At 29.3% G+C, this 25,060-nt stretch overlaps 8 protein-coding genes across 8 annotated transcripts, besides 4 other annotated features; 3 read left to right on the top strand and 5 right to left on the bottom strand.

The window, feature by feature from the left end:
* Window positions 1–2,935: part of a mobile genetic element that runs on past the window's edge.
* TVAGG3_1049220 (uncharacterized protein) lies at window positions 568–1,467 on the bottom strand (the record flags this gene model as incomplete). The annotated part of the gene is made up of 1 exon (XM_051255711.1): window positions 568–1,467. One exon carries the CDS (start codon window positions 1,465–1,467, stop codon window positions 568–570), a length of 900 nt encoding a protein of 299 aa, XP_051081285.1.
* Window positions 1,508–2,335, bottom strand: TVAGG3_1049210 (uncharacterized protein; the record flags this gene model as incomplete). The annotated part of the gene is made up of 1 exon (XM_001308493.2): window positions 1,508–2,335. One exon carries the CDS (start codon window positions 2,333–2,335, stop codon window positions 1,508–1,510), a length of 828 nt encoding a protein of 275 aa, XP_001308494.2.
* Window positions 2,936–6,132: 3,197 nt separating the features above from the next.
* Window positions 6,133–7,054: a mobile genetic element.
* Window positions 7,055–7,792: 738 nt separating this feature from the next.
* TVAGG3_1049180 (pseudouridine 5'-phosphatase protein) lies at window positions 7,793–8,562 on the top strand (the record flags this gene model as incomplete). Its single annotated transcript, XM_001325424.1, has 1 exon — window positions 7,820–8,491. One exon carries the CDS (start codon window positions 7,820–7,822, stop codon window positions 8,489–8,491), a length of 672 nt encoding a protein of 223 aa, XP_001325459.1.
* A 318-nt stretch (window positions 8,563–8,880) lies between these two features.
* TVAGG3_1049170 (guanine nucleotide exchange factor family) lies at window positions 8,881–15,513 on the bottom strand (the record flags this gene model as incomplete). The annotated part of the gene is made up of 1 exon (XM_001325425.1): window positions 8,881–15,513. One exon carries the CDS (start codon window positions 15,511–15,513, stop codon window positions 8,881–8,883), a length of 6,633 nt encoding a protein of 2,210 aa, XP_001325460.1.
* A 1,294-nt stretch (window positions 15,514–16,807) lies between these two features.
* Window positions 16,808–18,395: a mobile genetic element.
* Window positions 18,396–18,473: 78 nt separating this feature from the next.
* Window positions 18,474–18,993: a mobile genetic element.
* A 21-nt stretch (window positions 18,994–19,014) lies between these two features.
* Window positions 19,015–20,375, top strand: TVAGG3_1049140 (protein serine/threonine kinase protein; the record flags this gene model as incomplete). The annotated part of the gene is made up of 1 exon (XM_001325426.1): window positions 19,020–20,375. One exon carries the CDS (start codon window positions 19,020–19,022, stop codon window positions 20,373–20,375), a length of 1,356 nt encoding a protein of 451 aa, XP_001325461.1.
* Window positions 20,376–20,405: 30 nt separating this feature from the next.
* TVAGG3_1049130 (histone-lysine N-methyltransferase family) lies at window positions 20,406–22,027 on the top strand (the record flags this gene model as incomplete). The annotated part of the gene is made up of 1 exon (XM_001325427.1): window positions 20,592–21,905. The coding sequence occupies one exon, from the start codon at window positions 20,592–20,594 to the stop codon at window positions 21,903–21,905; it is 1,314 nt and encodes a 437-aa protein (XP_001325462.1).
* A 402-nt stretch (window positions 22,028–22,429) lies between these two features.
* On the bottom strand, window positions 22,430–23,853 carry TVAGG3_1049120 (uncharacterized protein; the record flags this gene model as incomplete). Its single annotated transcript, XM_001325428.1, has 1 exon — window positions 22,492–23,853. One exon carries the CDS (start codon window positions 23,851–23,853, stop codon window positions 22,492–22,494), a length of 1,362 nt encoding a protein of 453 aa, XP_001325463.1.
* A 448-nt stretch (window positions 23,854–24,301) lies between these two features.
* Window positions 24,302–24,469, bottom strand: TVAGG3_1049110 (Ankyrin repeat family; the record flags this gene model as incomplete). Its single annotated transcript, XM_001325429.1, has 1 exon — window positions 24,302–24,469. The coding sequence occupies one exon, from the start codon at window positions 24,467–24,469 to the stop codon at window positions 24,302–24,304; it is 168 nt and encodes a 55-aa protein (XP_001325464.1).
* Between the last annotated feature and the right edge of the window lie 591 nt (window positions 24,470–25,060).

Raw genomic sequence — 25,060 nt, 5'->3', positions numbered from 1 at the left:
GTGCTAATATCCTTTATAGGATTTATTTTTGCAACTGTTCCGCAGCATGAAACCTCATCATCTATGAAAAATTGAATCTTAACGTCTGAATCTTGAACATCACAAAGAATGGCGATAATGTGAATTAATGATTCATAAGGTAAAATAATTAAACCGATTGATCAATTAAATTTATTATTGAATCATAATTATTAATTATTATATCACGGTAAATTTTCATTAATTCAGAATTAATGTCTATTTTATATGGGTTATCAAGTGGTGCTGGGTATGTTGGATAAGTGGGAATTTCAACAGGTTCTTTACCGGGTTCAGATAAAATGATTGGGTCTCCATCTTCTTTATTTTGCTCCTCCTCCTTTTTCGGTAAGTCACGAGTTAATAAATTTGGTTGAGTTGCTGACCTTGTTAATTCAGGGCTAACATTAACTTTAACATTTTGAATAATTCGTGATTTATCATCATTTACGTTATAACCAACCGTAATCTCTGCTTTTGCGTTAGTGTTCTTTTGACTAGTGAAACGTCTTCTCATTTATAATCGAATAAAAAAATATATTTAAACTTTTATTTTGCTGGAAGTTTTGAATCTATTATTCCCTGTATTTGTTCTTGAAGTTGATTTTTAGCTGGTTCATTGTAATTAATAGACCTAATATATTCATTAATTGCATTCTTATAATCATCTGATTTCTCAAATTTTCTTTTATCTGATTCCTTAACTAAATCATAAGTTAAACCTCGTTGCTGATATAATGGTTTCTTAATTAAATCTTTGAATGCTTGAGATAAAGCACCTGATGCAATTCTTGCTACTATAATTGGTTGGAATTGCTGTTTAAGTTCATCTTTAACATTTGCGAAAACTGGATCGAATAAAGCAACTTTAAAGAATTTCTTAGCTGAAATTTCAGGTCTAATATTTGCATATTGACCATCAAACTGGTTAGAATATCGTGGTAATCCATCCGGTCCCTCTTCAATAGCATTTAATTCTTCATTGAAATAAGAATATGGATTATAACGGTATGAATTAATTGGACCATTTTCACCTTCTCCAATGTATTGTTTAACAGCTTTTCCATTTTCATCAAATTGCATAGGATAACGTTCATTATATGCTTTACGTTTAGGATAATCAGTTATAGTTAATTTGTAACCATTTATGACTTTAATATTACCTTGACCATCAGTAACGAAAACTTCATTTATACCATCAGGTTTTCCATTTGGACCCGTAATGTCTGCTTCGTGTGCTTCCCAATTTGGACCTTGACGTTTGGCATATGCTTGAGCTTCTGGTAATGTTAAAACGTTTCTCATTTGTTTAACATCTTTTTGAAGACCAGCAACAATATGAACTAATTCTTTCATTCCATCAGGAACTTTCATAGTTCTATTATATGCACCCTTTTTGTTTGTTCCTTGTTTTAATGGAACCTGTAGAAGATTTGCTATTTCTGTCATGTTTAATTATAAATAAAAAATAAAAATTAATTATAAAAAGTTAATCAAATTTAACACCTCCTTTATTTAAATCAACTATTATTTTTCCATGTTCACCTAATTGCTGATATTGTGTGTAAAGTTCATTAATGCTCATTGGTAAATTCACTTGATAAAGCATAACGTTCAACTGTTGACGACTAAACCCACTGAAAATGAAAAGTGTTGATAGATTTGATTTAATGTTTGTGCTTAATGCTTTGAAGTATTGAACAGCCATGAAGAATGAACACTGAATGTGTCGACATTGAGTTAATAACTGATTAAAATATGATTTCTCATTTGTTATTAGTTTTGATTTCACTGCATCATCTAGAAAAATGAGTGAATGCAAAAATTCTCTATCAAAATTTGAAATAGAAAGTGTTTCAAATAATTCATCCCGTTGTTTATCAATAATTTTATCCTCTAATCCTTGCTTCTTGATTGTATTATATAATTCTTTATACATTAAAAAGTTTTTTAAATAATCTTCTGCTTCTTCTTGTGATAAATAAATAATTGGAATTTTGATTAAATGCTTTAAAGATTCAAATGTATCATCTGAAGGTGAACCTGAACGGTTGATATAAATTAACACATGTGAATAGGGGGAAGTGTTAGCAATAATGATAATTTGTTTTAATATCGTTAATGTTTTACCTTTATTTTGTTTACCAATTGCTGCAGTGATTGAATTTAAGTAACATTCAGAATATGGAATTTTCATTAATTTTTCCTTAGATAGAGCATTTCTATTATCACTCAATGCTTCATTAATCATATCATCTATGTATGTATTATATACTCCTGCTAATTCTTCATAAGGAGTGTATGAATTTAAATCCATTTAATCAAAAATAAATTTATAATTTTAAACATTTCTATTCATCAATATTTCATCATATGAACTTCTATACTGTGGTGGTGTACCTGTTGGATGATATTTCAAACCTTCGTCCGGTGTCCATGTCCAATATGTAGTCCTAGTAAACCAAACCTGAGGAGGATTTGTCACCTTTGAACAGTAAGTGTCATTTTCACCCTGAATGATTGGATAAGCTTTCACTTGTACTGTAACTTGTGAGTTGAAAGTTTCTAATCCATCAAAGAATATACCCGCTCCATCACGTTGAACTGGAATAGTGCATAAGAATGAAGTTTGGTCTTTCCATGTTCTAGCTAATGGCGTGCCATCATCTGCATTCAGTGGTCTAGTTAATGAGTCCTCGTATTCTTCTGTGCATTCATTCACTCCATCTAAATCAGAAGCTTGAAGCATACGTGTAAAGAATATGTCGCCCACTGTGGTCATCGCTTGATCGGGGAAGTTTCTGGAATCTATAGTGACCTGAAGACCTCGAAGCATTGGATTTTCTAAAACTGTTCTTTGCATTGCATTCTTCGGAAATGCTAACACAACATCTGTAACATTATGAAGAGCGTATGAGAAATCTGAGCTAATACCTTCAGGAGTGATGCAACCTCCATTTAGTGAACGAACGTCAATATGTTGAGCTGGAATCATGAATGGATCTTCCTTACTGAATAAACGTGGTATTGCTTTAACTGATTCTTCAATTAAACCGTATCCTGGTGTAATGCATTTATCCTCTAAAACTTCCATCTTTGTGCATGAAATAATAACGTCATCAACTGTTGCGTCAGCAGATGTAGCGGCTAAGCTTGTAATTAATTTGGCAGGAAGTCCGATTTGTTGGAATTTGCGATCATATTTATAAACATGATTCATAATCTTTTCATAATTTTCATCAGTTATCTTTTCATAAACGTAATTTTGTAAATCAGCAACTCTTAACGGGTCAACCTGACAAAATACTAAAGTATCCCTGAAAACATAATATTTAAGAATGATATCACCAAATGATTTAGGATAATCATCGAACGCCTGAAATGCTAACAAATCATTTACCGGAATAATCATATCAAAAGTGACATCAACTTCTTCATTTGCTTTCTTGAAAACTTCTGAAGGGTCAATATATTTACCACATACTGAGTTATCATATTTTTGAACATTATTATATAACGAATGAACAAACTTTTTAACTTTCCTTTCTGATTTTGGTTTATATGTTGCAAATGCGAAAGATTCACGGGCGCAATCCATCTGAAGATAACCGGCATCACCTCTTTCGGTTTCTACTTCTAATTGTTTAAAGCTTTGATTTGATGATTTGTAACCAACGAATAAACGCATGCATTTAAAAGTGGCATCACATGTGAAAGCTTTATTTGAAACTAGAGTTGCTTTAACTTTGCGTTTAATATATGTGTCACCTAATTGGTTCACATCATGAGCCGGATTTGTAATTCTTAAATGAGTTTGTTTATCATCAAAATATGGAGCATCAGAGTCATAGCATGAACTTTCAAGTTCTCTATAATATTTTCTACCGTCATTCTTTGCGAATATTTCATTTATCTTTTCGAATGAATGAAACACATTTCCATTAATCGGTTTAGTGTTTGGCACCAAATAGTTAGTCGTCATTTATTAATAAATAAAAAATCAAAATTAAAAGATGAAAATGAATTTTTAATTTTAATGAAATAATCAACTATGGCTGCAGGTATATTTAAGAAACTGTGGGATAGAGTAAAAAGAGGAGCAAGTAAAGTTTGGGAAACATTGAAGAAGGGGGCAAATTGGATATTTAAGAATAAAGAAGCAATTAGTGACGTTGCTGAATCAATAACACCAAAAGCTGCCCCAATAAGAGAAGTTTTAAATAAAGGAGAAAAAGTTTATCAAAGACTACAACCGATACTAAGATAAAAATAATTTTAAGCCGCTAAGTGGCGAGATGATCCATAGGATCTCATATTTATTTTTCCACTATCTACCTCCTATTTTATTAAGTATTCCTTCAGCTATTCCACCAACTGCGTTACCTGCTTGTGCTCCCATCGCCGGATTACCTGCTTTAGTACCTAATACTCCACCTATGATAGTTCCTGCCGTTTTCGCTACTGGTGCCAAAAAGTTTGCAACGGGTTTAATAATCTTTTTATGAACCCAACCCGCAGCTTTCTTAATTCCATCCCATAATTTTTTAAAGAATCCTGCCGCCATTTCTGATTTAATATTAATTAAAAAAATATATTTCATCACTTATATTCTAATTTTTATTTAATGATAAATGAAACCGATTTTAAAAATAAATGAAACAGAGGAGGAAGAAATAAATGAAAGTGAAAATGTTCAACAAAAAATAAACGTTGTTAAACCAATTACTGAAATAAAAATTTTTTCATCTGTTGAAGAATTTAATGACTATTATGCTAATAATAAAAAATTATTTGAAGAATTGACAACGTGTAAATTGAATAAAATGTTTAAAGTTGATGGATTCAAAATTTCAAAAATAAAAGGAGTGGTTAGTTTGAAATCTATTCCTCAAACAAGAATCACCTCATTAATGAAAATAGATGATTTAACAAAAAGAATAGAAGAGATTGAAGAAAGAATGAATCAAATAATTGATTTCATAAATTCAAATAATCATTAGTTTCTTAAAGTTCTATGTTGAACTCATCAAATTCTTCTTCATCATTACCATTACCTTTAGCGAGTTTATTTACTCTTTCAACTTTATCTTTTGATAGTCTTTCGTTTAATTTTTTCTGAAGTTTTTCGTTACCAAGTTCTAAAATTTTACATGGATGATATTTAAACCCGTTAAATTCTTTTTCCTCAGTTTTAATCATTAATCTACAAAGAACTTTAGTGAGGTGGTTTTGTTGTTTAAACCATTTATCCTTAATATTTGTTATAAATTCAATATCCGGAATTAATTCCCAAATTTTTGAATTTTCGATTAATTTACCATCAAATGCAAAAGCAATAGGTTTAATATTAAACTTACCTTTATAAAATAAACTTTGTACGCAATCATCAAAATAAACGTCTACTTGTTTAACCTGGGTGAGAATTGGTGAAAGTTTATCCATTAATTGATTCACAGTCACGAATTTTGATTCACTCATTTCTTACGAATTAAAAAAATAAATTATTCAAAAATGTAAGACATGAATTTTTAAAGTTTATTTTTTAAAAATTTTTTTATTTTTTATTTCATTATGGTAGTGAATCTTTTATTCATGAAAATAATTATATCTGATTTATTTTATTCTCTCGTACATACTAGATTTGAAGAATTCAGAACATTTCCCATAATCTCCTAAATGTTTTCTTATCCCTAACGTGTGCCAGTTATTATATGAAACTGAATAAACTTTATCTTTATCTTTACACCTTTTATCACTTCCAATATATTTATATCTCAGTTTTGATTTAGCATTTTCATATTCATTAGCGTTTAATAATTCACAGTCTTCCTTTTTAAATTGATGTTTAAGATATTCAGGATTTAATACTCTACGTTTATATGCTCCTAACTTAGTTCTAAAGGTTTTTCTACAAAATTTAGGAATTCCATCTTCTTTAATGTCATCAATGATTTCCATTTCATTATTTTCAATTTCTTCTTCTCGTTTATGAGGTCTTTGATTATGACTCCATTGATTCCATGAAATTAAATATTCTTTATCATTATATTTATACCTCATTAGCTTATTTTGGCTTTCATATTCATTTAATAATTCACAATCTTCATTTTTAAAAAAGGTAACTAAACTCCTTTCGCCGATCCGATTTGCTCCATATTTAAAATATAGCTTGCATATGTAGAAGAAAAGCTAATTTTGAAGTACGCCCGAAATCCACCAACAGGATTTCGAGCTACTAAAAAGGTACTTTTAAATGTGATTTTTTTTATAAAAAATTAAATTTATTTTAAGATCAGACTAAAAACTAATTTTATGGAAAATCTATATCGACAAATTTATTACTTATTGGGTATATAGATTTTTTGATTATGGTGATTATGTCTGATATGCTTCCAATAAGCCAAAACACATTTCATACTGATTTCTATAAAAGGTATCTTTATTATAGAAGTGTAAGCTATATCTGTTTGTTTTTTTATTATAACAAATTCAAAATTCTCTTATAAGGACTAGATGAAATCTGTATTATTAAATCATTAGCTAAATGAAGGTTCAAATAGAAAGTAAATATCAATTTATATGATACTGAAACCAAATAGTTCTTTTAATAAAAGATAACACGCTGAAAATTATTGAGTATTTGCAAATCTCAAAAATCTATTGGTGAATTTGGCTCAACTTTTAAAATTATAACATCCATATCAAATCATAAAAGCAGACAAAAATTAAAGCCAAACCTATCGGCCAATTTTTTTTGATATTTTGATTTTTGAGGTATACTTTTAAAAGTGGATTTAAAGCACTTATGAAAAAACATTAACTTCTGTCGTTATGATTATTGATTTAGACAATAATGATTTTAATCTTTGATTATCAAAACACTAAAGTCATCTTTTTAACATTTGCTTGGTAGCATTAACTCAAGTCTAAAGTACTATTTTATGTGGCACTCTTAGAATTTTTGTATTCATTGTACACGCTGAAATAGTACCATTAAAGTTATGGCGGACTTTCAAAAAATAGTTTGGTCACCTTTTTTTTAAATTGAAGTTTAACCCATTCAGGATTTAAACAATGTTTAATTAATCGCGGAATATCTGACATCATCTATATATAGCTTCTTTTATAAAAGATAAAATAAATTATTTTAATGATTTATAAATAAATATATTTTAATGCATCGTCTATATATAGATGTAACAAAAAAAGTCACTAAACCCGTCCGCATATACTACTGAACGACTTTCTGCGATCAAGTAGCATTATTACATAACTACAGCCTACACAATATCAATAATGTGTACTAAAAGTTATATTACTAAGAATTCATGGAGATATAAAATAATTAACACGAAATTGGCTGTATGTATTGTTATTTTGTCATCAACTGAAGAAATCATGCAGTCAATACATTATTATTGCTGTATTTAATTAAAATAACTCAATAAAATGCTCCATTGCTTTAAAAAAAAAATCATGATGAAGCATAATTCAATTATAATATTTTTTCTCTACTATATATAGCGTAAAAGTGCAATTTAATCAGAGGTACTAGTCTTTTAAGCTTATAAAACTTTTTTCTCCAAGATTGATGTAAGTACTATAAGTCTACTATTTAAATTCGAAAATAGTTTGGAAAACTTATATTATAGCATGATTGATTATCAAATCTATTAAAAATCATATGATTGATACTTTGAATTGCGAAATGTTCGTTTATTTATTTAATTTCATATTGTTCTTTATCCCAACCTTTATGAGATTTCAAAAGAATTGTAGAGACAAAAATTAATTGATTAAAATGCTAGACAATATCAAAGCAGTTATCTTTGATCTTGATGGAACACTTGTTGATTCCATGTGGATGTGGGGAAGAGTTGATATAGAATTCCTTGGCGCTCGTGGAATTGAAGTTCCAGCAGATTTAGGTCAAGCTATCAGTGGAAAGAGCTACACAGAAACCGCAATATATTTCAAAGATCGTTTCAAACTCGATATGACACTCGACGAAATCAAAGCTGAATGGAGTAGGATGGTCGAAGATAAATATTCTCACGAAGTCTTTCTTAAGGATGGTGCATATGATTTCCTCCAATACCTTCGTAAAAATGGTATCAAAACAGGCATTGCTACAAGCAACGGCATGGATTTGGTCGAAAGATGCATTCAGGCAAACAAAATTGGCGAATTCTTTGATTGCATCAAGATTGCTTGCCAAGTTAAGCGCGGAAAACCATTCCCAGATATCTATCTTGCTGTTGCAAGTGATCTTGGCGTAAAACCAGAGGAATGCTTAGTCTTTGAAGATATTCCAAACGGCATCTTAGCTGGAAAGAATGCTGGCATGAGAGTTTGTGCTATTTATGATGAAGATGCAAAGAAATCCACAGACCAAATCAAAGAATTGGCAGATTACTACATCACATCATTCAAGCAAGTCTTAGACAATACCTACGAAGTTCTCAAACATTAATTATTAGCGAATTATACTAGAGAATTATATATATATTAAAGACTTTTATTATTTTTACTTCGAACATGTTTTAATCTCATATAACCATATAAATTATTTAACTTATTGCATCGAAATTAAAACAAAATTTCAAAATTTTCACATCAATTTCCTACATAAAGTCTCCTAATGGTACTCCTAACTCAATATTAAGTGAATACATTTCAAAAAAATGAATAAGAGACTTTACGAAGGAGTATAATTTTAAATTCTTCTTGTTATAGAAAATTATTATCCCCGAAAACGCAACACAATTGATAAAGAGCTATTATATGTATAATTTTAAAAAAATTAATAAAAATTCATATAAAATTCAATACAATATTTAATATATAACAAATAAAATACAATTATCCCTTATTTTCTGGGATACTCTCTAAATATTTCTGGATTTTGTTCTTAAGATCAATTGGAATTTCATTTTCATCGAGTTCCAGTGTTTCTGGTCGTGCATTCTGGAACTTATCAGCAAATTCTAGTAATAGTTTCATGTTTTGCTTTAGAGATTGCTCGAACAATTGTTTCCTTTCGATAATTTGTTTTGGTGACTTATTTTGCAGCATCTGAGAGACATCAGAAGGAGGAACACCTCTATATATCTTCTCAAACATTATTCTTAGCTCCTTTTCAGTCCACATCTTTTCATTAACTTTCATAATTTTCCTATTCACGAAATCAATGACATAAAGCAGATAACCAAGTTGGTATTCAGGGAACATTTCTCTTAGTCCCGAATCAACAACACTTATATTCGCAATATTGATCAGAAAAGAGAAATCAACAATTTTGTCATTTGGCACTTTTTCTAAGTGAACTTCCCTTTTTTCTTCAACATTAGAATTTACTGTTTCAGGTTCATCGGAATCAGTTGCTTTATCACTTTTTGGTTTTAGTTTGTTGTACTTTCTTTGAATGTAATAGAACCTAGCTTTGACTACAGGAAGTTGTATCTGAGGGAACAGTTTCGCAGCCATTTCCCAATCAGGTTTTCCTTGTGCTCCACAAGCCAATAACTGTTGGTCATCTTCTTGTGTCCACTTTATTTTATCCTGTGAATTCTGTCTCTTCTTTGGTTCGGGAGTTGAAGAATTCTTTTGTTCAGATGATGGAGATTTCTTTGGTTCTGGTGAATTGGATTTCTTTGGTTCAAGTAAAGGAGATTTCTTAGATTCAGGAGATTTCTTTTGTTCAGGTGAATTAAATTTCTTTGATTCAGAAACATTTTGTTTCTTTAATTCAAATGATGTTGATTTTTTAAGTTCAGGAACGTTTGCTTTCTTATTTTCAGGAGGATTTTGTTTCTTTTGTTCAGAGTTATTTTGCAAAGCAGCTTTTCTTGGAGTTAAAATTGGAGAGTAGTAGTCTTTTTCGGACAAGAATTTCTTGTATTTGTTCATGTTTGTGTGTAAAGATTTCGGAATGTTGTTGAAATCGTTTTTCTTTTCTTTCTGAACACCTTTCGTCTTCATGAAATCGAAGAACTGTTGTATTTCACCATTTTCTTGATGAATAATGTCATAGAGTTCATTTAATCTTTGCTTAATCTCTTCAGGAGTTCTTGTTTCGAACTCTTTAGAGATTTCTTTTTCATTTTTATTCTCTGTTGACATTTGAAGCATCATTTGTTCTTCCATGAAGTTCCATCCTGTTCCAAGTGGATCGTTTTTATCTCTTATTTCTCTGAGAATCCAAATGATCAAGAATATCAAATATCCTTTAGGAAGATCAGGATAAAATGTATGAACAGATCCAATATCTTTCATATTTGTTAAATACAAATGCAAAAACTCTGTCATATCAATTGAATCTTTAGGAACATCGTATTTAGTTCCTTCTTCTTCCTTTTCTTCAAACTCTTCTTCTTCACTAGTTGGCAACAAATAGATATCTGTTCTTGTTCTGTTTAATATTGCTTTAACCAATGATTCGTATTTTTCTCTCAGTTTTTGTGGAGAAATTCTATATTGATTTGCAATTTCTCTGAAAACTGTTGTCTTGTTTTTAGACATTTGAACGTAATCTAATAATGTTTGTTCGCTTTCTGTATTCCATTCATAAGTATCTTCTTCTTCAAAGTATTCTTCCTCTTCTTCATATTCGTCAACATCTTCTTCTTGGAATTCATCTTGTGATTCATCTTTATTATTTTCTTCTTCTGGAAATTCTTCTTCCCCTTCTTCTTCTTTTTCTTGATAATCCTTATCTTGTTTATTATTATTTTCTTCTTCTTGAGAATCTTCTTCTTCAGTTGTTGTTTTATTCTCATTAGTATTAGTTTGTTGATAGAAAATATTTTGTTTGTTTTGTTCGTAAAAGTTATTTTGTTCTGGTTCAGCAGAAACTCCGTTTGATCCTTGGAATGCGTAATCAGATTCAGTCATGTCTGTTGTTGATTCTTGTATTTGTGATTTGTTTTCTAATTGTTGGAGAGCTTCTTTTGCGAAATTAACTGAAGGAGGTTCTCTTTCTTCTTTCTGTTTTTCGAGGTTTTCAGAAACAGTTGTTTGTTTCGTAATATGTAATGCTGAAGAAACTCTTTCTTCTACATCAGGAGTACTCATTTCATACGAACTTTCATGTTCATGTTCTTCTGTTGGAATATGATTTTCGTTTGAATCTTCATCATATTTAACAGAAATTGATTTATTACTGTTATTAATCTTGAAGATATCTTCTGAACTTGTTGAAATTAATTGTGGTTCATCAGATGAATCTTCTTCAGAATATTTAACACTTCCTCTTTTAATTTGAGAAGTAATTGCAAACTTCAAATCATTATCATCATTTTGATATTCATTAACTTTCTTTCTCTTTTCAATTGAACTATCAACATCTTCATCTTCTGTTGGTAACTTTTTTTTAAGTAATTCAATGAAATCATTCTTTTTAGCAGTTGTTGGAGAAACTTCTTGTTCAGAACTATAAGATGAATAATAAGTAGAAGATTTTTCAGAAGATGATGATGTTGAATAATAATAAGAAGAATAAGGTGTTTCACTTTCTGATTCGCTTTCTTCTTCAACTTTTTTAGAATTACTTTTTCTATATTTTCCATTTGCTTTATTAATTCTGTATGTTTTAACAGCTTGATCTAGATAATCAGGAAGTCCTAAATCATTGTATCTGCATTTCGTGAATGAGCCAGGAGGAAATTCCAAATTAAACTCTTTAAATGTTTGAATGAAATTCATCAGCCATGAATTCAAAATTACTTTTCTTTTGTTTATATCTGCCATAGTAAACATTCCAAGAACATCACAAATGTATTGTGGATTTGTTCCATTGTTTGCTAATTCCAAAACAATTCTATCTTGTCTTTCAGTGAATTTAACTTTTCCTCTTTTTCCATTAAATATTCTCATCATTCTTGTGAAAACAAATGTGAAATATCCTTGTGATAAATCAGGATATTTAATTATTAATTCATCAAAACTATTGTTTTTGTAGAAAATACTCAAAACATCAGAAATATCTAAACAAAAATTAGGATTTGGAGGAATTTTGTACAAATTTGGACAAAATTCTGGATATAAAGGTTCAGGAATTTTGAGTTCATTTAGATTACCAAGTTTGTAGTTTTCTATCATTGTTTGGAATTTCTGTGACAATGTTTTAGAAGAAGAATCATTATAAATCTTTTGTACTCTTTCCCAACAATCAGAATATTTCTTGTTTTCACCTACAATGTTGATGAATTTTTGGTAATCGAAACCTTTTTCAAGTTGAATTCCTTCTAAATCTTTAGAAATAATATCAAAGAATTCAGACAAAGCAAAATTCAAAGCTAAAGGAATATCATTTTCATCAATTTCATTGGATTCAAATGAATTATTTGCCAATAACTGAACAAATTTCATCAAAGAGTTTTTTGTAACATTTAACAATTCTTTTGTTTCATTAGTACGATTTTCAACATCTTTTTCTGTTTTTCCTTTAAGATACATCTTAAGTAATGATTTCTTTGTGAAATAAGCTTCAAAATACAATCTATCTTCTTGCAAAGTAAAATTATTTTCTTTTTTCAAAAATTTTCTGACAATGAAATTTAAAATGTAAAATAAATATCCTTTCGTGAATTCCTTGAATGATTCCTGGAGTTTATCCATATCTCCATTGAATTCGAAGTATTTCGTAATCAGATTTCCTATTGGAATAACTTTTGTTGGCTTTGAAATTTCGAAATTTGTTGTTTTTCCTTCATATTCATTTAGCAACAGTTCAGGAACATTTACTGATTTCAATGACCCATTTCTATATTTCATCATGATATCTCTATAATGTTTTGCAATCTCTCCTGATGGTTTTTCTGGGAAATACACAGAAATGATATCAAATTTGTTCGGATTATCAAAATATTCATAAGCTTTATCAATAATTAATTGATTTTCTTCTTGTGTATAAACTGCATTAAAAGGTAATTGTTTTGCGTCTTCGTTATCATCTATTTTTTCTCTTGCATAGTCAATCAATTCATCTAAATAAGAAGGAACAAAATAAGCATTCAATTTTGGAGGATTTTCAAATTTGAATGATTTACAAGCTCTCAAAATTTTTCCAATTATTTGAACTTTAGAAGTTGTTCTTTGAATATAAGATCTTCTATTTGCAACTGATTTCATAGTCTTTGATGGATTGTATTTTGGATAATTCTTTATTATGTCATCGTTATAAATCATTTCCAACAAAATTCTGTCCTCCAAAGGTGTCCAATCTCTATATGTCGGCTTTTTCACGTATTTCTTGTTGTATTTAACAATCATGTAAATTGCTAAATACGCTAAATATCCAACATTAAATCTCTCAAAATTTTCTTGGACTTTGTACAAATCATAATTATAATAAGTATATAACTCAAGAAATCTCGCAACATTGATGATTTCTCCTTTAGGAAGTTCACTGAATTCATATGTAAATTTACCATCAAAAGGCTTCAAAAATTCTTTGAGTTTGTCTGGAATTTTTATGTCACTTTTTTGTCCACATCTTATATCACAACATAATTCTTCGAAACGCGATGTAACACTGTGTACTGTCATTGTTAGATGTTTCTCTACAATCTTTTCTGCATCAACTTCTTCTCCATTGAAAAATTGACTGCAAAGATCAAGAAATTTTTGATCAGTGTCAATTCTTTCTGAATTTTCTTCTTTTTTCGGAACATTGTTTATAGATTTAACTGCAGAAACAACGTAAGGATTACTCATGAATGTTGCTGGTAATTTCAATCCATGGTTTTGATTAGTGATGATTCTTTTCACAACTTCTTTAAATCTATCATAGCATTCCTGTATTGATTTTGTTGATAAATATCCAGAAACTGTTGAAAAAGGTGTTTTCGGATTTTGTGAAACAATATCTATCATAAACTGATCTTCTTCTAATGTCCATTCTTCATCATTATTATTAACTTTATGCCGCTTCCTTTCTTTCCCTGAATTTTCTGAATTTTTCTCTTTTGTATTTTTTTGTAAATTTTCAGAATTTTGAATTTTTTGTAAAGTTTGTAAAGTTTGTAAATTTTGTGTAGATTGTTTTTGTTGATTAGGAGTGAAAGAAATTATTGGTGTAATGAAAGGTTCTGATGGTTTTTGTTGAGGAGGTTGTTTTTGTTTTTGTTGTTGTTGTGTATTTGTTTCTATTTGTTGTTTTTCGAAATTTATCATTTCATCAATTGATTTCAAGTAATCTATTGTTGTATCAACAAATTGCAGTTTGATTGGAGGATGTTTGAGTCTTTTAGAATCAATTATTGCCATCAATTTTGGATTTTTAATAATAGAATCAAGAAAAGAAGGTAAATAAATTGGAATTCCATTTGAATTCACTGATAAATCAGATATATCTATTGTTTCTGGTATAATTTCAGGTAGTTTATCATAAATTGGATGTGAAACTAAAATAAAATGAATTGTTGATTTTGCATTTTGAATGTTTTCTTCTGTTTTCTGTTTTCCAAACATCTTTATCATCCTTTGCATAAATCTTATACTGTTATTACTGCTGTACATGTAATCTGTCAAAATTTGAAGTTCAATTTCACTCCAATTTTCTAAATTTGGCAAATTTGTTAATTTTTGGACAATTAAATATAAAATAAATGCTAAATATCCTTGTGAAAATTCTGGAAATCTGTTTCTTTGTAATTCAGAAATATTTCTTTGAAATTCAACAAAATATTTAACAAGGAGGCCAACATTTATTGCCTTCTGTGGTATCTTGTCGATTATATTGTCTTGGTTGGTATTTTGTGGTTTTAATGAATCAGGAATTATAAAATTTGTTGATCTTTTGTTTTTAATGTCATCAAGCATCGAAAAAATGGCTCTCTTAAGAACTAGATCGGAAAATGTGGGAAACTGGTCGCGTAGAATTCGCCAAACTTCAGGTGAATTTCGATTTTCATTGTATGCGTTAATAAGGTCTTGGTTTAATGATGTATCCCATGTTAATGATAAACTTGGTATTAATTTGATATTATTGAAGATATTTTTCTGATTTTTCACGAAATTTTCTGAAATTTTGAGTTTTTCTTCATTTGTTTTGGCTTGACTTGAATTATCACTGTCTGTATTATTGGTATTTTCAGTTGTTAAAGGTAGAATTCTCGCTGTATTCAACAAAATCGACAAAGCTTTTTGTTGGTCGAAGTTTGTTCTTTGTAGAGCTTCGGTAACTTGGGTTTCTGGGAACCCAAGATTTGTTAGGAAATCAACTTGAGATAAATTCTCTTTTTGAAAAAAATTAATTTTTGATTTTGAAGGATTTTCTGCAATAGTGCAGCTAATTGTATTATCATTTTCGGATATGTTGTTTTGGCAAACAATATGATCATTTAATTCGGTTGACTCTTTATATATATGTAAATTTTGAATGGGAATCTGAAGAATTTCGGATAATACGTGTTTCACTCCAAATATAGTGGTAAATTTGTCTACTAAAACAAAGCAAACCCTATTATATGGAGCTCCAACTTTGATCCTCATTGTCACTTTTTTGTCCATCAAAAAAACATTGATTTCGGGTTTGATAGTGAAATCATATAATATATCTTATCAGAAATGCATTTTATCAAGTCAATTGAAGAAATTTTATATAAAATTTGAGATGATTTTGTGATCATCATTTTTTATAAAGTTCTATCACCTCATGAATACCAAAATTCAAAGAGTTGCAGTACAACCAATTGAAACAATCTTAAAATAGCTTTTATTAATCTCAAAGAAATCCCTAATATTTTGAAGATAATATTATTTGTACAATCAACCAATTACCTTTACCTCGATGCAAATGATTTTGTTGATTGCGAGTTTTATTTATTACTCGGAAAATATCTTTAATATTTTATTCAAACACTGGTAAATATATTTAATTGCAATAAGAGAGCTAGATTATAAATTTATTCAGAATAATTTTGAATATTTTGTATTGATTTCATCAATTACCATGCTTGATTGTCTCTCTATCAACAGTTTTTCTAGTTGCATACAGTATATGAGCAAATCAAAAGTTATAAGGTAAAACATGTGACTTTTAAATCTAAAAATAATAATTGGACATATGACATTTTGGGAGTTATGAATAGTATTACTCATGTCGCGTGTAATTAATGTTCAGCTTTCGAACCCTCAACTGCACAAAAAATATTATATATATCGAAAATTGATTGCAATAGTTTATGGTAGAAAAGAGAATAAAGCTTATAGCACTCTGCATATCGAAAACAAAATTTGAATGTCATCTATTGACACTGTAAAAAATAAATTTCGAAACTTAGAAAAAAAATCATAAAAGATTAAAAATTAGGCTTTAAAATGAACAAAATAAATGGATTTATAAACCATGAGGCTATCCGATTCTTTCGAAAATTGTGAGAAAAGGAACTTTTTAATTGAGTAGTTATTGAATTAATTTATTTTAAAATTATTATCAATCTTCGTGTATCTTAAAATTTAATTTAAATTATTTGAAATTGTCAAAAATTTATAATCCAAAATTATATAAATTATTATGAAATGTGGAATATATTTTTCGATCAAAACGATTAATTGCTTTTCTGAAGATGATGTAAAATAACCGCTAATAGTCGAAAAGTATGATAAATGTAGTCACTGCATGCATTTTAAGTATTTCACGATAAAATTCTGTTATTAAATTGAATGGAATTGACAAATTCAATTCTTTGGGAAACTCGAAGTAATTAAATTTATCATTTTATTGCATATACAAAATATTGGCAGATCTGACTTCAATTTTATTGTTTGAAAAGTGACTTCATATAAAGGTATATTCACTAGGCGATAACAGTAAAATGGGATGAAAATAGGATAAATAACATCCCTATATAGTGCCTAACAATATTTATACGGGCCAAAAAAATTGGGCTAGAGATTTGGCGAGTTATAAAACTTAGAAAATTGAGAGGGATTTTTATTTTTGAATTTTTTTTGGAAAGTTAAAATTGCGATTAAAAATCGATTTCCAGGAGAACTAAGCATATCATCATATATTTAAATCGATAAAAATATTAAATAATAGTTGAATAGTATAACAACGTGAAATTATGGCTGAATCTACAGAAAAAATGAACATATTTGACATTTTTGAAAATTCATACGTTAGATGGTGACAGACTCATAAACTATACTTTAGCTAAGATTGATATATGGTTTCAACAACACATGGTTAAAATCGTAAAAATATTTTAGATTTCAAAAAGATATATATGGTAATATAATGGAACAAAGTCAACAAATAGCATGTTAAATATGTTATAATTAACTTTTTATTAGATCCAATAGTAGATATCGAATGGTTTCCAGCTTTATGGTTAAATATTTTCTTTTCGAGCTTCTCTTTAACTGTTGTATTAAGGTTATAAATTTTTGATGCTAGAAACTATGGAATCTTCTTTGCTGCTGCATTTTTCTTGAGAGTTCTTGCAATTTCGAATAGATCTGCGCATTGTATGAAATGGAGGCTTTAAAATATCTTGAAAACAGAATAGGACTGCTTTTCCAAAGGAATGCTTACTTGTAAATCAGAGAGTTTCAAAATTGAGAGCAAGGTTATCATCATAACTTTCGATTTTGCTGCGAAAAAGGAAGACAAGTAATTAACAAATCATTTACTGTTGTTCATCAAAAGAAGAAAACTTTGATAACAACTAATGATGATAAAATCAAGCTATCTTTTCATATTTTAAATTGATAAGACATTCAAAATATTTGAATGGTTCAAAATATTTTCTTTTAATTTCTATAAGATATTATCATGATTATATAATAAAATTTAAATTTTTATTCAAAAAGGCAATATTTCAAACTTTTAATTTCAAAAATCTTAATTCTGCAATTAGTGTATTTAATTGTAGCAAATTTAATGATCCTTCGTCATGCTTAGCAATTTGGAACTCATAAATTAATGATTTCTTCAAGTAAAATTCTGCATTATTTCAAAAGTCAATAATTCTCTAGTAACTTTTCTTCAAACCCTAACCATTATATTATATGTATAATGGAGAATAATTGCAAAGAAAGATAGCCGAATTTACTGGGTAGTTCTTGTGATGCGAAATAATTGCAAATTAACACCTAGTTTTAACAGCATCAATCTCTTTTTGCTCTCATTTAAATGCATTCGCACACTTTAATTTTGAAATATAAGAGTTTTGGAAATTATCAAATTTATCTGCTCAAATACTATAGATCTTCATAAGTGTTAATAGAATCATTAGCCTTACATATAGTATTTAATATAATGATGCACATTATACTGGGATTCATTCCTTATTCATCTAGTTATTATAAGATTTACAACCCCATGAAAATTTAAAATTTTGTCAAAAATAGTGAATGTACCTTTCTTCATATCAAATTATACGATGCTCGATTAATTTATCCATAGTATAATTCGTGTTTTCATTTTTCTAAGATTGCAAAATTAAGGGTGGCTTCCGACCAAATTGTCACTTTTTAGCCCAAGTGAGAAAATTTCGTAATTTATAACCAAGTTTTTTAAAATCTATATTTAATAAAGATTCTATTTTTCTTATTAAATTTCAAAAATGAGGGGGTTCGGAATCGTCCACAAATTGCCGAAAGGGTTTTTGCCAGTTTTGAATCCGCTTATTTTTATCGACCAAAATTATAATAAATATAATTTTCGATAAGTATTCTACCCAAATGATTCTTCAAAAAATTATTTTTCGGATTTCATTCCGTAAAAAAAACGTTACAGAAAACGCCTATAAAATTTCGAATTTTCCCTAAAAAATTCAGTGCAGGTCGATTTAAGAGATTTTTCAAAAATAATCATATCAGTAGATAGGGTATAATATAGAGGAGCTTTATGAATAACTCAAAATCCGGGAAACTCAATATTCAACGAGAAAAACGCTTAACGAATCTCACTTTTGGTGTAAACATCACAAAAAATTGAGAGAGCTTTCTGGTCGGAAGCCTCCCTTCAGAATATTATTGAAATCAATCTTATGTCTGAATCTCCAGTCCTTGCTGGAACCTTAAAAAGGAGGTCTGGAAAGGTCAGTATGTGGAGGCAAGTAAAATGCGAACTGTACCCTGGTAAAATGGTCTTTAAACACAAGAGTACTGGCGATATTGCAGAAATTCTGAAATTAAATTCCATGACTACGATCCTAAGAGAAGAAGGGGATTCTCATAATACTTTTATTGTTAAGGATAGCAATGAGACATTGGAACTTGCGGCTGATTCCTCCGAATCATTGCAAAATTGGATTAAAAAATTTAAAGAGTTGACTCTGCATCAGAAATCTTTATCGATCAGTGACTTTAGGATTATTAGAACACTTGGTTCTGGCTTTTATGGCAAAGTACTTTTGGCTGAACACAAGCAATCGAAGAAAATATATGCAATCAAATCGATTCATAAGTCCAGACTTGTAAATGATGATAAGATTAACACTATTTTCTCTGAAAGAAACATTCTTCTCCTTTCTCAACATCCATTTATTGTCGGAATTAAGTTTTCGTTCCAGAATGACAAGAAATTTTATCTTGGCCTTGAATATGTCTCTGGTGGTGAATTGTTTAAGTTAATTGAAACTGGCCATTGCGTTCCATTTCAACAAGTCCGGTTTTATGTCATGGAAGTTGCGCTAGCTCTTGATTATCTTCATTCTATAGGTGTAATCTATAGAGATCTCAAGCTAGAAAATGTTCTAATGACTAAAAGTGGCCACATTAAGCTTACCGATTTCGGCTTGTCGAAAATTGTTGCTGATGGAAAGGCAGACAATAGCACAACGTCAACATTTTGTGGAACACCCGAGTATCTCGCTCCAGAGATGATTTTATCCAAAGATTACGGTATTGAAATCGATTGGTGGGCTCTTGGAGTATTTACGTACGAATTTTCCTATACAATTACTCCATTTGTCGGAAAGACTAACAAAAAGACTTATGACAACATTCTACATGAAGAACCGAAATTCCCACCGAATGCTGATCCAAATTTGGTCAGTTTCATCATGATGTGCTTGAGAAAGGACCCAACTAAGCGTGCCACCTTCAAGGATATCAAGAAACACCCATTCTTCGAAGGAATTAGTTGGGATGATGTCCTCAACAAGAAGATTACACCACCAAGGAAGCCAAAAGCAAAGCCTGCTACGTCTAGGCTTTCTAAGAAGCGTAGACGTACAGAGTCCGATGCTACTTTTGTTCCTCACCAAAATGCATTTGATGGATTTTCATTTGCTGGTGAGATTTGGTTTCAATTTTGTTTGATTAAATATTTATATGTGCGAAAATTCATTGTTTTTTATAATTTTCGAAATTTTTCAGATTTTGATTGGCAATTGCTTTGAACTACTATTAAATCTAATAGGTCATGTGTAGTTTAAGCATATTTAATAGGAGGAAGTATCCAATGTTCAAAAGACGAAAATATTATTTTTTATTTCTTTGTAATTTGGTAAGGTTTGCTTTGTGAATAAGATGCTTAGTTGATGTCATTTGCATTATATTTGCTTATTTTCATTTTTAGTATTCTGAGTATCAGAGGAAGTTCCTCGAAGACGTAAATGGAAACTTTAGTTCAGTATGCGAATGAATCATCGATCCCTTCGCTTGTTAATGCGATTATAATAGATGATGTAAAGGCATTTCATCTAGTTTTATCCAGTTTAAAAGATGCTGACAAACTTGAGATCACATTTAAACAAAATCCTAACTTTCCTCTTGAAGTTCTTGCATCAAAACCTCCAATCATTTGTGTTTGTGCACTTTTTGGAGCTATTCAATGCTTAACTTATTTAAAATTCCTTAAATGGAACATAAACACACAAGATTCCAAGAAAAAAACACCTATCATGTTCTCAATAGCCGGTGGACGCCATGATGTATTCGAATATCTCATCAAACTCGGAGCAGATACAAATAATACCGATTTTTATGGGGCAAACATACTCCATTATGCAGTCAAATACAATATTTTGTCAATAACACAATACATTGTTGAGAATAATCTTGTTGATATTAACAAACAAACTACTCGTGGCGCATCTCCTTTGATGTGGTGTGCGCAATTCGGAGATCCATCTACAATGGACTACCTTACTAACCATGGAAGTGATCCAAACATGAAAACATCAGGAGGATGGGGTCTAATCCACTATGCAGCATCAACTAATAATATTGAGAATTTAAAGTACTTGATTTCAAAAGGTTTTGATGTAAATCAACAAATAAATAACCATTCAACACCTTTGTCTATGGCAATTAGAGAAAACTCGCTTGAAAGTGTGATAATTTTGATAGAAAACGGAGCATCGCTGAAATTAGAAGAAAATAATGTTGATTCGATATTTTCATATGCAGCAATTAATAATAACACAGAAATGATGAATCTTCTTCTTGAAAAAACTGAAATTGAAGTTACAATTAAAGATATCATTCAAATATTTGATTATTTATGTCAAAAACAGACAATAATAGCTAACAAATCCAATAAAAAGGATCCAAAACCTTCTGTTGAGACTTTGTCTAATCTTTTTTCTCTAATTGTTTCAAAATTTACAAATGAAGAAATCAAACAAATAGAACTAGAGAAATACATTTATTCTTTAATTGTTAGGAAGTTAGACATGCAACTAATAACTTTATTCGCTGATTTCTTTGATATTAATTGGGATTTCCAAAATCCCGATGATACAAGTAAATCATTTTTCCTTTGTGCAGCAATTGTAGAATACTTAGATTGTATGGACTTCTTGAAGTCAAAGGGTTGTAATATTTATAGGAAAGATTGCTATGGAGTTAATGCTGTGTCTCATGCTCAGCAGAATGCAAAAGAAAAAGTGAAAGCAAAACTAAGAAACTATGGTGTTCCCTTCTAAAATATTTAACTATGTGTGTTAAAACATTTTTTTTTAATATTCATCTTATATAGTAAAGAGATAAAACTTTTTTGTCTTCATCATTTCATATTAATATGTTGTTATAATAAAATGTTATGAGTCATTCTTTTGATAGGAGATACAACAAGTGATCAGACTAAATATAAAAAAATCAAGACTAGAAGATTGTCAAATCTCATTACACGGAATATTACAAATATCAAAACAAACGCCTTTACAATATATATACATTCCCATCTAGTATATTGTAATAGTATAAATCATTAAATGTTCCGATCTTATTATCAAAACATTAAGATAATATAAAAAACATCTTTTTTATGGATACATTTCTGTAATTAAATGCACTAAAAAAGAAAAGCACTCAAAGCTTAGTAGCTGATTCGTTAATTGTAGTTTGAAATGATGGAATCTGTTAATATATTAAACTAGCATCATGGTAAAATATAAGCATTGTCTCTAACTCAGTTATGCTTTTAAAAAACAATAATGATTGATTTTAGCAAACATTCAAACAATCTATACATAACATTTATTTAAAAACAACAAAAAAAAATAAATAAAACTAGTCTGGAAGTATTATTGTCATATGTCTATGCAGCATCTTGTTGCACTTTATCATTGTCTTCAATTCGAGTGCCTGAGCTTCATTTTCAACATTTTTCTTTCTTGATTTCGTTTTAACTGTTTCTAATTTGTTAGAAATCAAATCTTTCTCTTTAGTAGTCGCTGCATTCGATGCTTTGACGTATTCCATCTCTGAATTAACTCTTTTGAACAAATCCATCAAAGTTGTCTTCGAATTCGACTTAAAATAGCCTAATCCGCCTGTATTTGCAATTACTTCGTTATTTAGAGAGTGGAACCACTTGAAAGCAAATACAACTGATAGAATTACATCTCTGAGTTTGATATCTCTGTTCATTTTGATTTGTTTGTGAAGTGAATTAAATTCTTCAACAAAAACCTTCATTAGATCAATTCTCTGTCTGTTAATGCTAGAGCATGATGATATGGAGTCAAGAGCATTAAGTTTATTAGTAGCATGGGCAGCAATTTGTCGATCTTTATTTGCAGTAATTTCAAGAACGGATTTATCGTTTTTAAGTTGATCAATTAATGATGTAAGTGAAGATATTTGATTGGTTTTCTGTATTACGTCATTTGAAAGGTCTGTATTGTTTTTACGTAATAAATTTAATTGATTCTCAAGATTTTTGACTTTTTCTTCACATAGTTGAGGATTTCCTAGATGTAACTCTGATTTAGTCTGTTCTTCAAGAACTTTGGACTGTAAATCAGCAACTTGTCCATCATATTTTTTAGTAATATCAATTATCTGTTGTCGTAATGATGAAATGAGTGCACTATCACCATCTAAACGTCCTTTAACGACTTCTATGCGCTTATTTGCAATTTCATTTTGACTTTGAACATGGCCCATTAATTCTTCATTTTGACGACTTAAACGCCTATTTTCTGCATCAATGACTTCTTGGGCCACTTGTAATGCAACATTTTCCGCTCGTAATTTTTCTATATCGGAGTTATATTGTTCTAGAGATTCTTTTTGCTCTTTTTCGTGATCAGAAACTGTTTGTTGAAGCTTAATCTCATATTGTTTAATGGTTTTGTTCTTTTCACTTGTCAATTCAAAAATTTTTTTTCTTAATTCAGATTCGATTGATTTTAAACTTTCAATTTGAGATAATAGTTCATTTTTCTGGAATGAAAACTCTGTGGCTTGTAATTCTAATTGTTCTGTTGTCATTTTAAGCTGAGTTTGTAATTCAATGCATTTTTCTTTGATGCGCAAGTTCTGATCAACTTTATTTTTATATTCGCTAAGTACCGATGATGACTTATCAACCCCTTGACTAATCTCATGAGCTTTTATTAAGCTCTGGCTCAGTCCAGAAGGTTTCATTGACGTTTATTTTTTCAATCAAAATTATTGGCGCTACACACCGATAAAATGCAAAATACTCGATTCCTACTTTCATAATATAGAAAAATAAATAGATGTTACCATATAGAACCCATATATCTCCGAAATTGAATATCGAACGACCGAGAGAGATATATGGGTTCCAAATGGTAACATAAGTTATTCTTGATTTGATTTTTAATTTATTCATCAGTGTTACAATGTTTATTCAGGATTAATCTTTTTCATTGACATTTGCACCATGAGAGATAAGTAGTTCAGTTATTTCTTTGTTATTATATTTTCCTGCATAACCAAGAACAGTTCTTCCATGTTCATTTTTTTTTCATTGATATTTGAACCTTGTAAAATAAGATGTTCGTATGGTTCTTTCCTTTATCCAATCACTGCGATATGTTGAGAGGTTCATCCATTATTATCTTTTTAGTTAGTATTTACACAGTGCTATTAAGAAGTTGTGCGACTTATTGATATTTGAATCATTTGAAATCAGAAGCTTTGCTACTTCTTTACAATTATTACTCGCTGCTTTATGAAGAGCAGTTTCTCCATGATTATCTGTCATTACATGATGATCATTAATTCTGAGTTGCATACGAATTAAATATGACTTTATCAAGCAGTTATTGTACATAACGATGTTTAACATGTAATTTTACATTATATTTGTGTATGTGTTTCTTTGAATAGATCAATTCTGTTTTTACCGCTTAGATGAATGTTTTGATCAGACATTAAACAATTTAAAAGTCATTTGTTTGTATTCCACCATACAAAATATCTTTGTAGTTCTTTTTGGAAAGATATCGTAAATATCTTTCTAAGATATCGGTGAATGAATTATGAATTTTGATTAAGTATATAGACATAAAATGACACAGCATCGAATCCAAAGCAAAATATATTCTCAAACCGATCAATAAAATAATCGACACCAAGAAAATAAAATTATCATCATTCTTACACTTTTTGAATGGAATTCAAAAAGTGAAAGAATGATGTCATTCTATTTCAAAAGGTGTATTTTTGTGAAAAAACACTTGAAAGAATTTCAATGTGCTCACAAAAATATACGTTTTTGTAATAAAATTTTTTAAATTCTGGGACTTTTTATTTTAACTAATATTTTGGAAATAAAAATGAAAGTATAATTCCCGATTTTTCTTTTTCTAAGATACCGATCATG

The sequence above is a fragment of the Trichomonas vaginalis genome, chromosome I, assembly GCF_026262505.1.
Source record: "Trichomonas vaginalis G3 chromosome I, whole genome shotgun sequence".
Classification (NCBI taxonomy): Eukaryota; Parabasalia; order Trichomonadida; family Trichomonadidae; genus Trichomonas; species Trichomonas vaginalis.
The sequence above is the reverse complement of the archived record's forward strand: the minus strand, read 5'-3'. Positions and strand labels throughout refer to the sequence as shown.